Source organism: Hyperolius riggenbachi, chromosome 5 (genome assembly GCF_040937935.1).
Source record: "Hyperolius riggenbachi isolate aHypRig1 chromosome 5, aHypRig1.pri, whole genome shotgun sequence".
Lineage (NCBI taxonomy): Eukaryota > Metazoa > Chordata > Amphibia > Anura > Hyperoliidae > Hyperolius > Hyperolius riggenbachi.
This window is the reverse complement of record NC_090650.1, coordinates 190,462,564-190,477,026: the sequence shown is the minus strand read 5'-3', so window position 1 is coordinate 190,477,026 and position 14,463 is coordinate 190,462,564. Positions and strand designations below refer to the sequence as shown.

Here is a 14,463-nt window from a genome sequence, read left to right as displayed (position 1 = left end):
ACCACCACCATATTTTACTATAGGTAGCAGGTGTTTTTGTTGGCATGCTGAGTTGTTTTTCCTCCATGCATAACTCCCCTTGTTATGCCCAAATAACTCAATTTTAGTTTCATCAGTCCACAGCACCTTATTCCAAAATGAAGCTGGCTTATGCAAATGTGCTTTAGCATACCTCTAGCGGCTGTGTTTGTGCTGTGGGTGGAGAAAAGCATACAGCATCTCCTTGTGTAAAGTGCACTGAATGGTTGAACGATGCACAGTGACTATATCTGCAGCAAGATGTTGTGGGTCTTTGGTGCTGGTCTGTGGGTTGACTCTGACTGTTCTCACAATTCATCGCTTCTGTCTATCCGAGATTTTTCTTGGTCTACCACTTTGAGCCTAAACTTGAACTGAGCCTGTGGTCTTCCATTTCCTCTATGTTCCTAACTGTGGGAACAGACAGCTGAAATCTCTGAGACCGCTTTCTGTATCCTTCCCCTAAACCATGATGGTGAACAATCTTTCTCTTCAGGTAATTTGAGTGGTTTTGAGACCCCCATGTTGCTACTTTTCAGAGAAAATTAAGAGGGAAACTTACAATTGACCCATTAAATACTCTTTCTCATAATTGTATTCACCTGGGGTCACTGAGCTTACCAAATCAATACAATAACAATGCCCAAACAATGCCAATTTTATCTTATGTTGAATAAAGATTTTTGTTATACTTTTTCAAATTTTGCTGTGGGAGGTGCTATTTTTGTAAGGGCTTTCTTCCTCTACTATATAATTGCTCTTGTTTTGAGCCCTAGCACACAGTTATTTGGTTGAGGTGTTGCAGACACTTTCCAGAAACTAGTAATTGTGAAATGTCTTCTGGGCATGCTTGAAACATTAAGTTAGCAATAAATCATTTCACAAAATTTGGAATTTGTTCTGATTCAACAATTCTGACCATCCCTAGTGCCTTATGTTAAGCTTCCATTACTTGCAGATGAGCAGTGGCGTAACAATAGGGGGTGCAGAGGTTGCTACCGCATTGGGGCCCTTGGGCCAGTGGGGCCCTTCCTCAACCACAGTATTCACTCTTTTTTTTTTGGTCCTGCTTATTATATTCATTTCTGTAAATGCTTTGAATAGTAGTAATCATTTACTCTACATCCTCTTCTTGCACCTATGACACTGTGGATGTCCTTGATTGGTTTTGGTATGTCGTATCAATTGTCATGTGTATATAGTTCTTGGGGGGGGCCCCAATGTAAAACTTGCACGGGGGCCCAAGGTTCCTAGCTACGTCACTCACTGCTGAGATGATGATCTTCTCAGTGCATCACAATTGCAGTGTAGGATTTTGTACAGTTTCTGTGGCAGCTGGGAAGTACTAAATTTAGTGTTCCAAATAACTGTGAACATGGCCTGTGCTTGCAAACTGTGTGCAATATAGTCAAAACTATAATTCTGGAGAGCTGGTGTTCAAACATTTTAAAATGAAATAGCACTTTATGTAATGAAATAGCACTTTATGTAAACAGTCTGCATAGAGTGACGCATCAAAAGTGAATTTATGGTAAATGGAGACATCTAGTGCACAAAAGTATGCATTACAAACATAGAAGATATGATTCATGGCTCATTTTCCAGAAATTCACTTAGTCCAGATAGTAAACTGCTGTTAGCCTTTTAATTGTTTTTTTTTTCTTTCAATGCCCTATGCTGTTAACCTTTTACATGTTTTCCCCTCAATGTCCTATGATTATTTCGGTTGTAAGAAAACTGCAAATACATGTTTGTGGTAAAATAATGAAAAAATAACAATTAAAATAAATTAAAAAATTGCTGTTTTAACCATGAATCCAGGATTGATATTCAGTTCCTCAAGACTATTATTAAGTAATATTTCTTCCACAGCCCTCTACACAGTACAGTGTTTTAAGTTTTGTCAAATGCCTTGAAAGTTATTTTTTTTTTTTTTTTTTTTTTTTTCCCCCTACATTTTTCATGATTTGCTTTTCTGGGTGATGAGATTGTACAGTGAGTTTGTTTCTGTCCGTTCTGAAACGGTCATATGGAATCACATAAGTCTATGTACTTTAAAGTCTAGTTGACCTCCAACTTGCATGGTCCAGACAGGGGCATAGGGCCCATTGTCGCAGCGGTCGCACGTGCGACTGGGCCCTGAGCTGGAGGGGCCCCGTGCGTTCCCTAGCCACGCGCTTTCTTTCCTCCCCTGTGCGTTCCCCAGCCACACGCTTTCTTTCCTCCCCCAAATCGCCGATCTATCCGGGTAAAGCACAGTCCTGTCTGCTTAGTGTCTGAGCCTCTGTATTTACATGTGACAGTGCAGAGGCCGTGGCTTACTGTATACAGTAGTCCGCGCTGCTGCTCTCCTCTTCCACCACCTTGAGTCGGCGTGTCTGCTGAGCAACTCCGCCCCTCTCTTCAGTGGCATAGTGGAGGGGAGGGGCGGAGTTGCTCAGCAAACGTGGACGATTCTAGCTGGAAGAGCAGCAGCGGGGACTACTGTATACAGTAAGCAACAGTGCTACACTGTCACATGTAAATACAGCGGCTCGGACACATAAAGCAGACAGGACTGTGCTTTACCCGGACAGATGGGGGATTTGGGGAAGGAAAGAAAGTGTGTGGCTGGGGAATGCAGCCAGACACATAAACGCAGGCAGGATTGTGCTGTGTCACAGCCACAGATGTCAATTGTGGGGCCGAACACTTAATGATATAGGCTAGGCTGATTGCTGTCCTGTGTTTTCTTTAGTTTTTAAGTCTGCTGAGTGTTATTTTCTGTTTGCCGAATGTAATGATTCCCTCTTCAATATGCCATCAAACTCTCAGAACAAACCAACATTTCCTGCAAAATTAAAGTGTGCTTTAGATCAAGTCGGTCAATTATCACTTTCAGTCTGAAGTCATGTGGGTGCGTATTTATTTATATTTCTTCTCAGAGCTTTAGCCATTTTATGACATATGGCATATTGCATATGATGCATATGGTGCATATGGTGCATAAACTGGCCTATTCCAGGTCACTGACTATTGTCTAGTCTTAATGCACTCTCATGCCAGTTGACTGATTATGCTGTCCACACTGCCCCATGCCGGGTCACGCCCTCTTAATTCTTTTATTTCATAGATATAGCAAGACCTATCACTGACTGTCCCCAGAGAGGAGCTTACAATCTAATCCTACCATAGTTAGTGTAATGTCCTTCCATATTATTATGTATTTATATAGCACGGGCATCTTTTACAGCACTTTGCATAGTACTCAGTTATGTCACTGACTGTCCTCAGAGGAGCTCACAATCTAATCCTACCATAGTCAGTCTGTCACCCATATTATTAATACATATTTATATAGCACTGGCACCTTCTGCAGCACTTTACAGAGTACATAGTCATGTCACTGACTGTGAGTTAATGGGAATTATCATCCTGTATGTCTTTGAGGATTGTATTCGCTTGTTGGGGAGAGTTTGGCAAACTAGGTTGCAAGAAAATTGGCCCTAACTGGGGGTGTGGGGGGCCCAGGTTGAAATTCTGCATCGGGGTCCAGAAGACTCCAGCTACGCCACTGGGTCCAGATATTGAGCCTGAATGTGTCAGAAACAAGAAAGTGAATCGTGCATACACTGCTTTATGAAAGGCCAGTCTCAATATCTAATGACCAAGCAAAAACAATCACTATACAATTTCTGCATTTAACCACTTTACCCCCGCACGAATTTCTCCGTCCCTTTTTCCATCCTTTCACCCCCAGGGACGGAGAAATCCGTACTTTCCGCGCTCCCGCCGCTGCCCGCGCTCCCGCTCGCTCTAGCGCGCACTACCGCTCATAAACACGCCGCTCGCCCGGACATCAATGAACGGGAAAATCCATTCCCGTTCGTTGATCTAAGCCCCGCAATGATCCGCTGCTTTGCCGATAAGCAGCACGATCATTGTGAAAAAAAAAACTTACCCAGCCTCCAAGTACTTCCTCCAAGCGTCCGGAGGGGGCGCACGGGGAGAGGACTCAAGGAGAGGGAGGAATCGGACCCCCCTCATCATCGCTGAGTCCCAGTGTGCCACTGCTCCCTAGCAGGGTTGCTCGAATGTACCAAAATTCGATTCGGGTACATTAGAATTCGGGCCCGCGGAAGATTCGGATTCGGATGCGATTGCCGAATTCAGGTTCGGATTCGAATTTGGTTCGGGTTGCGTAAAAAAATTCGGGAAAAAAATTTGTGTTTGCGAATTCGGATGGTTTTTTTTTTTTTTTAAAGGGAAATAACATGTAAATAGGTCTAATATAAAAAAAAAAGAAATATGATGGAAAACTTTTTTTTTTTTCAGCATTTCTTGTTTATTCATCGTCAGTCTTCTTTTTTTTTTTCTCTCCATCTTTTTCTTCACCATCTTCTTTTTCTGTTTTACCCTCTTTTTGTTTCTCATCATCAATCATTCATTACTATCATCTTCATCATCTTATTCTTCACTGGCATCTGGTTCTTTAAGTTATTCTTCTTCTTCACCTGGTTCATTTTCGTCTTCTTATTCTCCTTCTTCATCATCATCATCTGGTTCTTCTTCACCTGGTTCATTTTCGTCTTCTTATTCTCCTTCTTCATCATCATCTGGTTCTTCTTCACCTGGTTCTTCTCTTCTTCTTCACCTGGTTCTTCTCTTCTTCTTCTTCACCTGGTTCTTCTCTTCTTCTTCTTCACCTGGTTCTTCTCTTCTTCTTCTTCACCTGGTTCTTCTCTTCTTCTTCTTCACCTGGTTCTTCTCTTCTTCTTCTTCACCTGGTTCTTCTCTTCTTCTTCTTCACCTGGTTCTTCTCTTCTTCTTCTTCACCTGGTTCTTCTCTTCTTCTTCTTCTTCTTCACCTGGTTCTTCTCTTCTTCTTCTTCTTCTTCACCTGGTTCTTCTCTTCTTCTTCTTCTTCTTCTTCACCTGGTTCTTCTCTTCTTCTTCTTCTTCACCTGGTTCTTCTCTTCTTCTTCTTCTTCACCTGGTTCTTCTCTTCTTCTTCTTCTTCACCTGGTTCTTCTCTTCTTCTTCTTCTTCACCTGGTTCTTTTCTTCTTCTTCACCTGGTTCTTCTCTTCTTCTTCTTCTTCACCTGGTTCTTCTCTTCTTCTTCTTCTTCACCTGGTTCTTCTCTTCTTCTTCTTCTTCACCTGGTTCTTCTCTTCTTCTTCTTATTCAACATCTGGTTCTTCTTCTTCTTATTCAACATCTGGTTCTTCTTCTTCTTATTCAACATCTGGTTCTTCACCTTATTCAACATCTGGTTCTTCTTCACCTTATTCAACATCTGGTTCTTCTTCACCTGGTTCTTTGTCACCTGGTTCTAAGTCACCTGGTTCTTCTTCTTCTTCACATGGTTATTCTTCTTCTTCTTCACTGTCCACCACCAACATTCTTTGTTTTTTCCCTTACAGAACTGTACTGTTGTAAAATGTTATCTACAACACCAGCATAGCTATTGTCGACCCTGGCAGTGGGAACACAGACAGCAGGATAACTACAGCAGCAGGAAGAGGAGTGACGTGTGGCAGCAGCATGCATGCATTGTGTGGTGAACAGGAGGATGAAAATCAGCGCTTTGTAATATGTTGGCGCTGTATAAATACAATAAATAAATGCACAAATAAATTCATAAATAAATCAGTAAATTCATAAATATATAAATACATCAGCAACAGCAGCAGGAAGAGGAGTGACGTGTGGCAGCAGCAGGCATCTCACGGGCCATGGTAGCTAGCGTTACTACCACAGCAAGTGAAGAAACACCAGGCCAAATTATCAGGACCCCGGGAATGAAGGTTTATGTTGTCAAAGAATGATTCCCAGGCACCTCATGTCCTCCTCTCGCCGACAGTAGGTGCCAGGAACATGCCTTCAATCCAGGCCTGGTTGATCTTCAAAAATGTCAGTCTGTCCACTCCCTCTGTGGACAGACGAGAGCGCTTCTCGGTGACCACGCCATCGGCCGCACTGAAGCACCTCTCGGACAGCATGCTGGAAGGGGGCAAGACAGGACTTCCAGGGCGTACTGCGCCAGCTCACTCCAGATGTGCAACCGCTCCACCCAATACTCCATGGGGTCCACGCTGCCGGTGTCAAGCCCACTGAAGGAACCCATGTACTCAGCCACCATCTGGGTCATGCGCTGGCTGTGGCTTTCAGAGGTGGCTGCTGCACGCAACTCCTCTCTCTGCTGCTCTACCGTCATGTAGAGCGCCTGCGTCAATGACAGCAGGTCTCCTGGGCGCCTGACGCTGCTGCTGCTGGCCGCAGGCACCAGCTGCTGTGCTGGTTGGACAGGGACAGAGGGGGTGGAAGCCTGGGGGAAGGCTTCCTCCAGTCGCCGAACAAGGAGCTGCTGCAACTCGCTTGTGCGCTGCTCACGTCCTGTAGCAGGCAGAAACTGAGCCCACTTCCCCCTAAGCCGTGGATCCAGGATCATGCTGATGCAGGCGTCCTCCCTCCCTCGCTTGCATCTGCTTCACCCTGGGGTCTGTGCGCAGGCAATGCAGCATGTGCACTGCCATGGGGAACAGGGTGGTCCGTGACAGACATTCAGGGTCAGCGTTCTCCTCTGGCTCCTGAGCCTCTTCCTCCTCTCTCCACCCTTGCACCACTGCTGCTGCGCTCCGCTGTTCCCCCTCAGCAGCGACGTCCAGCACCTCCAGCTCCTCCTCATCCTCCTCCAGGGATTCAAATTCCTGCACAGCAGTGGACTGCGCAGGTGGCTGCTGTTCCAGCTGCTTCCGGGCCACCTCCCCCAAATCCACCAAATCGCCAAGTGCCCTGTCCAGCAGACAAACAAAGGGCATCACTGGCAGAGGGATGCCCGCTCCTGGCTCACCAGGTTGGTTCCCTGCAGGAAGGGAGCCAACATCAAGCAGACCTGCTGCATCTGCCCCCACTGTGCGTTGGTGAGGAGCTGGAGTTTGGGGTTGCCTTCCAGAGTGGCCTCCATGATGTACCGGTTGACTGCCCTCCTCTGCTCAACCAGCAGCTCCAACATCGCCAGGGTGGAGTTCCAGCAAGTCGGCACATCGATGACAAGGCGGTGTGGTGGCAGGCCCTCGCGCTGCTGGATCTCTGCCAGCTTTGATGCAGCAGCAGCTGAGCGGCGGAAAGTGCGCACAATCTCCCCCCCCCCCCCCCCCACTTCCAACAGCTCCTCCATCCCCAGGTAGGTGCGCAGGAACTTCTGCACCACCAGGTTCAGGACGTGGGCCAAACAGGGGATGTGGGATAAGTGTCCCCTGCTGATGGCAGACAGCAGGTTGGCCACATTGTCGGACATTACCAATCCGACTCGGAGGCCTCTGGGGGTCAGCCACGTCTTCTTCTGCTCCCTCAGGTAGCGGAGCACGTTGGCTGATGTCAGACTGTTCTTCCCCAGGCTGACCATCTCCAGCAGCGCTTGGCAGTGGCAGGCCTTCACGCTGCTGTTGCGTTGTCGCTTGGCGGCGGGAGCTGCTGCTTCTCCCCTGACCCCGCGTGGTGGCACCACATAGTGGGCGACTGGTGCCGCTGCTGCTGCGCCCGAGGGTGGACCTGCTGCTTCCTCGCTCGGGCTTTCCACCAGGCTGACCCAGTGGGCTGTAAAGGACAGATAGCGTTCTGTCCCAAAACGGCTGCTCCATGAATCCATGGTTATGTGGATCCGCACACTCAGCATGATCGACTGCGCGGCCCACGTTCGCCATGGCAAACCGGTGCAGTGCTGGGATCGCCGTGCGGGAGAAGTAGTGGCGGTTGGGGACTTGCCACTCCGGGATCCCAAAATGCAGCTGCGCTCTCATGTCACTCCCCTCCTACACGAAGGAATATGGCAGGAGCTGGGAGCACATGGCCCGGGCAAACAACCTGTTCAGCACCCGGATGCGCCTGTGAGCGGGAGGCAACACCATGGTCACACTGGGAGAGGACTCGCTGAGCAGCGTCTGGCGGCGTTTGCCTGCGCGGGAGGATGAGGAGGCCACTGTGGAGGGAGCTGATGAGGCAACTGAGGACTGGCTGCCCGGGGGGGGGGGGGGGGTTGGGGGAGAGTGAGTTGCTGCTGTGCTGCTGCTGGGTGGGATGCTGCTGCTGCTGAAATCTGTGCAGTGGCTCTCTGGCTCTGACCACTGCCTGCGCCACTTTGCAACAGCTTCTCATACTCATAAAAGTCCTCAAAATGCCTGGTCTGTAAGTGGGTCGACAGGCACGAGGTACTCAGCTTGAGGGGATCGCTACCTCTGCTGAGACTGACCTTGCAACTGTTGCAAATTGCACGGGTTGGATCCTCTGTGCACTTAGTGAAGAACCGCCAGACTGGGGACTTCAACCTGCCCTTTGAGCTTGAGGGCTGGGGTTTTTTGGTGCCCTTGGAGGCTTGTGACTTTTTTGGTTTGGTTGGAGGTTTGCTGTGGGTGGTGGTAGCGGCTGAAGCAGCAGGATGTGGCTCCTGCCTTCCACGACCTGTGCTTGCCGCCTTGCTGTTGCCATGCCTCTGCACCAGAGACACCTCCTCCTCCGATGACGAGCTACCTTCAAGCAAGTGTGCTGGTGGTACTGGTGGTGGCACATAGGAAGGATCCAGCATGTCATCATCATCCCCAAACATGTCCTCTGAGCCCGCCTCAACCACATCTAGTGGCCCAAAATCCCCTGCATCACGCCCCTCCTCATCAGCGCCAACAATAAACTGCTCCAACTCCAACTCCTCCTCCTCCTCCTTGCATGATGTCCCCATTATCTCCTGCTCAAAATTCTCCAGAACATCCCTGTACACGGCTGCAGTCACTGGGGTGAAGACTAAGCTCAGTGAGGGCAGGCTGGTCAGTGGGGTCACCGTGACCATGACTTCAAGCGGTGGTGGAGGCCTGCTGCGGACTGGAGTGCTGGTGGTGGTGGCACTGGTCTCGCTGGTGCTGGAGGCCTGGCTGGAAACGGTGGCTTCCTGCGCCGCCATCATTTCCACCACAGCCTGCGCTTGACTCTCCAGAATGGGCCGGGGGCAATGACCCGTCTCAAAGATGGGCGCAACTCGCTGCTGTTGCGCCTCTGCTCCCTCCTCCACAACTCTGCGGTCAGTGGCTGGCGGCGGACCAGTCACAGACCTGCTGCTGCTGCAATGGCGCTGCCTCTCCTGGTGGTGCCTCTACCTCTGCCAGTCATTTTGCACTTATATACGAATACAGTAAAAAACAAAAAAACAAATGTGTAGAAAACGGTGGGAAAGGGTGTAAACTTTAGGTCTGGTGGTGGTGGTGACTGGTGGTAAGTGTCAACAAAAAATGAATTTTTTTTTTAATAGTACAAGTGGTGGTAGTAGTAGTAGTACTACTACTAACAGTGAGTCTCTACAGTACTATCTCGTGTGACAGTGGGTGACAATTATGGTCGGTCAGACGCAATCAATAGGGTGCGCTGGCAAATGAGTCAAAGCAGGTGACAACAAGGGATGCTGGCCTGCGAATGTCACAATTTACTACAGAAAGGTAATAAATCACACAGTAAAAAATGGAGAAAAAAATTAAATGAAGGGGTGGGTGGTGGTAGTAGTGGAAGACTACCACCTACCTAGTAGTAGTACGGTTGTACGCGCAGGTAGTAACTATGAAATGCCTGCTGTACTAAACAGTAAACCATATAACTAACGGCCAGATAGTGGGTGACCAATTACAGTCGGTCGGTCACACACGGTCAGACGCAATCAACAGGCAAATGAGTCACAGCAGGTGACAACAAGGGATGCTGGCCTGTACACAGTCAATCAGTAACTAACTAGTATACTATTAACTAACAGTACTGAAGCTATAAACTAACAGACTACAGCAAACAGCAGCAGTACAATTTAACCACTTCAGCACCACAGGGTTTTTTGCTTAAAAACCAGAGCAAATTTCACATTTCAGCGCTCCTCCCATTCATTCACTAATAACTTTATTGCTACTCATCAGATGTAAATGATCTATATCTTGTTTTTTTTTTTTTGCCACAAATTATGCTTTGTGAGGGTGATATTTGCTTTTAGTAATTATGTTCTTATCTGTGCATTTTAAAAATGAGAAAAAAAAGAAAAAATACACTATTTCTCCATTTCCATCCACTATAGTTTTTAAATAAACAATCTTACCATAGGTAAAACCCACACATTGTATTTGCTAATTTTTCCTGGTTATATCAACATTTAAATAATGTTCCTAGTACAATGTATGGCGATAATATATTAGTTTCTGGTTTGTGTTTTTTGTTTTCTCATTGTACTCTATCAGTAATTAAAAGCCCTTATCTTCATGATTAACAGTAATACACTCTCGTGGCATACATATTTTAAAAGCTAAGTCCCTAGGGTAACTATGTATTCTCTTTTTAATGCTGTCACTTTTTTTTTTTTTTTTTTACAAGTATTTATTTAGGGGTATAGAGTACATGAAAACAAGTTTTATTGCTTTTCATTCAGTTTTCCGGTAAAAAAAAATCACATGACTTAGCCCTCAGTTGTCAAACACAAAATCTATTCTCTCACTTGTCACGGTTAAAATGATACCCTATATACATAATCAGATAGCTTATTGGGCATACAGCACACTGTTTACCACAAGTACGCCTATCTACTCCCCTGAGCTTCAGCTAAAGTTTTGTGGGGAGTAGACAAGCGTAGCAAGGGAGGTGAAGTGGTTAACTAAACTACTATAGTACATAACTAACTAGAATCCCTAACCTACCTAAGCTAGTAGTAGGCGAAGGCTGCCCTAGGCTAGCAGGCCTAGCCTGCACACAGACTAACACTAGCCTAGCACAGTATACAGTACACACTAGCTGACTACAAACAATGAAATTACTATCCATCGATAAAACAGTACAATGAATGTGTTTAGGAGCTGTTTAGGAAGCAAAACGCTAGGTTTAGCACAGAATACACTTGATCAGACATACAGCACTGGAGATGCTCTCAGTACCAGCTCAGTCACACAAGTGCGTAGCTCCGCAAAATGGCAGCCGCCTTATATAGGGGAGGGGAGGGCCAGACTCCCCTCCTCTGGTTGCTACCGTTGCCAGGGACTCGGCAGGAGGAATTGTGATTGGCCCGCGTCACTCCCGAATCCCGAAGCCGAACCCAACGCATCATCCGGCCGAATTCAAATGTGCACATTTGGCCGCCTTTGGCTTCGGGCCCGGCGCATTTGGCTTCGACTTCGGGAACGCTGAAATTTACCCGAATAATTTGGGTAAATTTGCATTCGGGAGTCCTGGAGAGCAACCCTGGCCCCCAGTATAGATAACTAGAAGTATAAGTAGCCAGATTACCTTCCTTCATTGGGTAGCACCCTCAGCATTGGAAACTAGCTGTATCCAGCAGTCTCCAGCATTGTCTCGTTATGTAGCCTGTCGGAATTTACCGTCTGGTCATGCGATGAATCCTGGACTCATGGAGACGTGGGAGGCATAGGAGACGTTGGATCAACAATAGAGACTGGAGATGTTCTCTCCTTTCCTCAGTTTGCTATTCTGCACCTCTCATGCATGTCTTGACTATAAAACCAGAACCAATTTGGCCAAGTAAAGGGGCCCATACACTCAGCTGATTTTCTGACTGATCGATCAAAATCGATCGATCGCAAATCGGTTGGCCAAACGACCAATCGACGGCAGATTTCGATGGATTTCCATCGAACTGGCAGGGTTGAAAATCTAGGTCGATCTGATGAGATTGCTTATCATTTTGCATTGCCCTAATGGAAATCTGATGGCAAAAAAATGCAATAAATTTGACGTTGGCAGTTGCTTTAAAAACCAAACAAGACAGACTAATATATATGTATGTTATAGTTGCTGTGAACAGGATGAGAAGTGTTCATTTTTAGTACTGTGCTGAATGAAGTTCTAGGAGATCTAGTTTGGTTCTGCATAAAGCATGGCTACCGCCTATGGGCAATAGCTGTTCCTGTGTCTAGAAGTGTTGGTTGTGATTGAGGCGTAGCTGTAGGGATTAAAATGCATGATGCGTTGTATATGCTGCATATTGTCCAACCTTGTCTCTGCATATTGTAGTTTTTTTTTTCTCCCCTGCATGAAAATCTGAATTTCAATAGGCTGTGTTTCACTGCATTTGTCCTCACGCAAATTTGAACAGGGAATCGTCCATAGTAATAATGAGCCCTTAGGGCTGAAACCCGCTAGGGATTGCTTCAGAACTTATTTATTTATTGTATTTATAAAGCGCCAACATATTACGCAGCGCTTTTAAATCACCACAGCACTGTGTGCAGCAATTCCTAGGACAATCGCGTTTCCTGGGTCTTAGCACTGTATAGCGCTTCCGATTAGTGATTTTTTTTTTAAAGTTTTAATAAACTTTATTATTCGTACTGGGTTTCAGATGTCTGGCTTCCTTCCGTAGTCCTGCCCCCAGAGAAGCACCCATGACCTCTTCTGCTAGAGAGTGGGGCTACGGATGGAAGCTGGAAATACGGACACCCAGTAAGAATGAGTAACTTTATTTATAGTAAGAATGAGTAGCACTCACAATGCTACATGTCCTACGATTGCGATTACCTCTAATCACAATTGTATTAATGGGTTCCTCACCACTCACTTTAATTGGCAAAGCATTTTTGGGAATTGCTGGCAATTGTCTGCAATCACAAATTGCCAAAACCACCCTAGTGGGTCATAGCCCTAACAGCTGATTACTGATCCAAGTAAGCCCACTTAACCTGATACAAGACAATACCTATTGTGAGCAAAGCCCTCAGTTTATGCACCTTCAGAATCCGATTTCTCACCAAGTACAACAGGGATTTGTAACTGGAATTGGTTTACTGGCCACAGCCCGTAAGCTTGCTTCTGCAGCCTGCGGACTCTGTGGGTTTCGGTTAGCAGAGCAGGGTTATGGGAAAATGGCGTCTGAATGGATGCACTGGAGACTATTTGTGTCTCCAGTGCAGGGCTTCAGACGCAATTTTCCAGTAGCCCTGCTCTGCCTGTCAGCGTGACAGTTTTTGCAGCCAGAGTTGCTGCATGAAGGTCATCAGGGGAGCTGCTGCATGCCGGAGGGAGGCTGGGAAAAGTTTGCAGGTGAGTAAATGTTGTTTTACTTATAGTTGCAGGCAGGTATCAGGGCTACTAGGGGTAACTAATGGGAAGGGGGGGGGGGAGAGGAGCCCTGCCTATGTATATTTTCTGGTGAAAAGCTGCCTGCATTGCATTGCACCACAGGTTTTCTCGCCTGGAGTAACAAAATGGCTAGAGGTGCCTCTGGCTACCCCCATGCCTCAGGCCCCCCATGCTTCTGGACCCTACCCCCAGTTCTCACCCCAATTGCACCCCACGGCCTCTGCACAATTTGTGTAAGGATTACAACTCCCCTGTTTTCCGGCCATGCTTCCAATCTTCATCTTGCTGCCTACCTCATCTGTGACCCGGCACATGTTTTTGCACAAGAACATGAAGACTGAAAGCTTGAGTGGGAGAAGCACACCAGAAAAGGTAAACTGGTAAGTTGTAATCCTTACACAAATCTTGAATGGGACCCTTGAGGAGAAGTTGGGGCAGACCTGGAGGGGTCTGGGAGGACTTGGCGACACTTTGGCCCTGAGGCAATTGTCCCCTTTGCCTTACTGGTAGCTCTGGCCCTGGAATCGTCCAGAACAGGGTGGTGTGGGTGATCTAGTGGTATTTGGTTAATCCTCTAAGCATGTCCCAAAATTAGCAATGTTTGTAGTGTTAATTTGGACACTGTGCCTTTCATTCTAGGAGATATGGCGATTCCCTGCTATTCCAGGGGATGCTTATTTGTAATGCATGTCCTGCTATCAAAAATGAAAAATTGCAGGGTCATAACTGACACAGGTTTCCAAAGTGCCCAATGGCTTAAGCATATGTTTGCAAAATTCTACAACTAAGACCTGTGCTTTTTAATAAGAGATGAATATTATTGCAGCCAGCAGGGGGTGGCCTGGAGTGTTTGTCTAAATAGCTGCTGGATACTTGATCAGCAGCTTCTGGCTTCTAGGAGAATTTTTGCTCAGCCTGAATTATGAGCCATGCAGTAAACGAGAAAATTCAGTTGCTTGGAATCCCTCTCACACATGTTGTGGTTTGCATCGTTTAGGTAAGGATTCAAGAAACTCAAGCAGAATTGCCGCGTGGTGCAATACCACGCAATGTGGAAATTATTCTTCGTGCAGAAGCTGTTGAAACTGCAATGGCAGGGGACCGATGTGATTTCACCGGAACGTTGATTGTTGTGCCTGATGTGGCAGCGCTTTCTGCTGGAGGTAATTTTATAATTACAATCTATGGTCACTTTGACTAATTTATGCGAGTACTTATATTAAATGGCCCATTTTTTGTTAATTCAAAAATCTAGTCATTATCCAGGTTATTAATTGTTTCACATGGGTTTGTCTTGAGTACCCATACTTGAAACTTCCTACCTCTTCTACAGGCTATTGATCAAGCAAATAACCTAAAT

At 46.6% G+C, this 14,463-nt stretch overlaps 1 protein-coding gene across 1 annotated transcript in view; it reads left to right on the top strand.

Moving 5' to 3' along the window:
- LOC137519361 (maternal DNA replication licensing factor mcm6) overlaps positions 1 to 14,463 on the top strand; it is a 198,107-nt gene that overhangs the window by 41,015 nt on the left and 142,629 nt on the right. Inside the window, exon 5 of the mRNA XM_068238314.1 lies at positions 14,101 to 14,266. Within this exon, the coding sequence (XP_068094415.1) occupies positions 14,101 to 14,266 (166 nt within the window). The remainder of the gene's footprint in view (positions 1 to 14,100; positions 14,267 to 14,463) is intronic.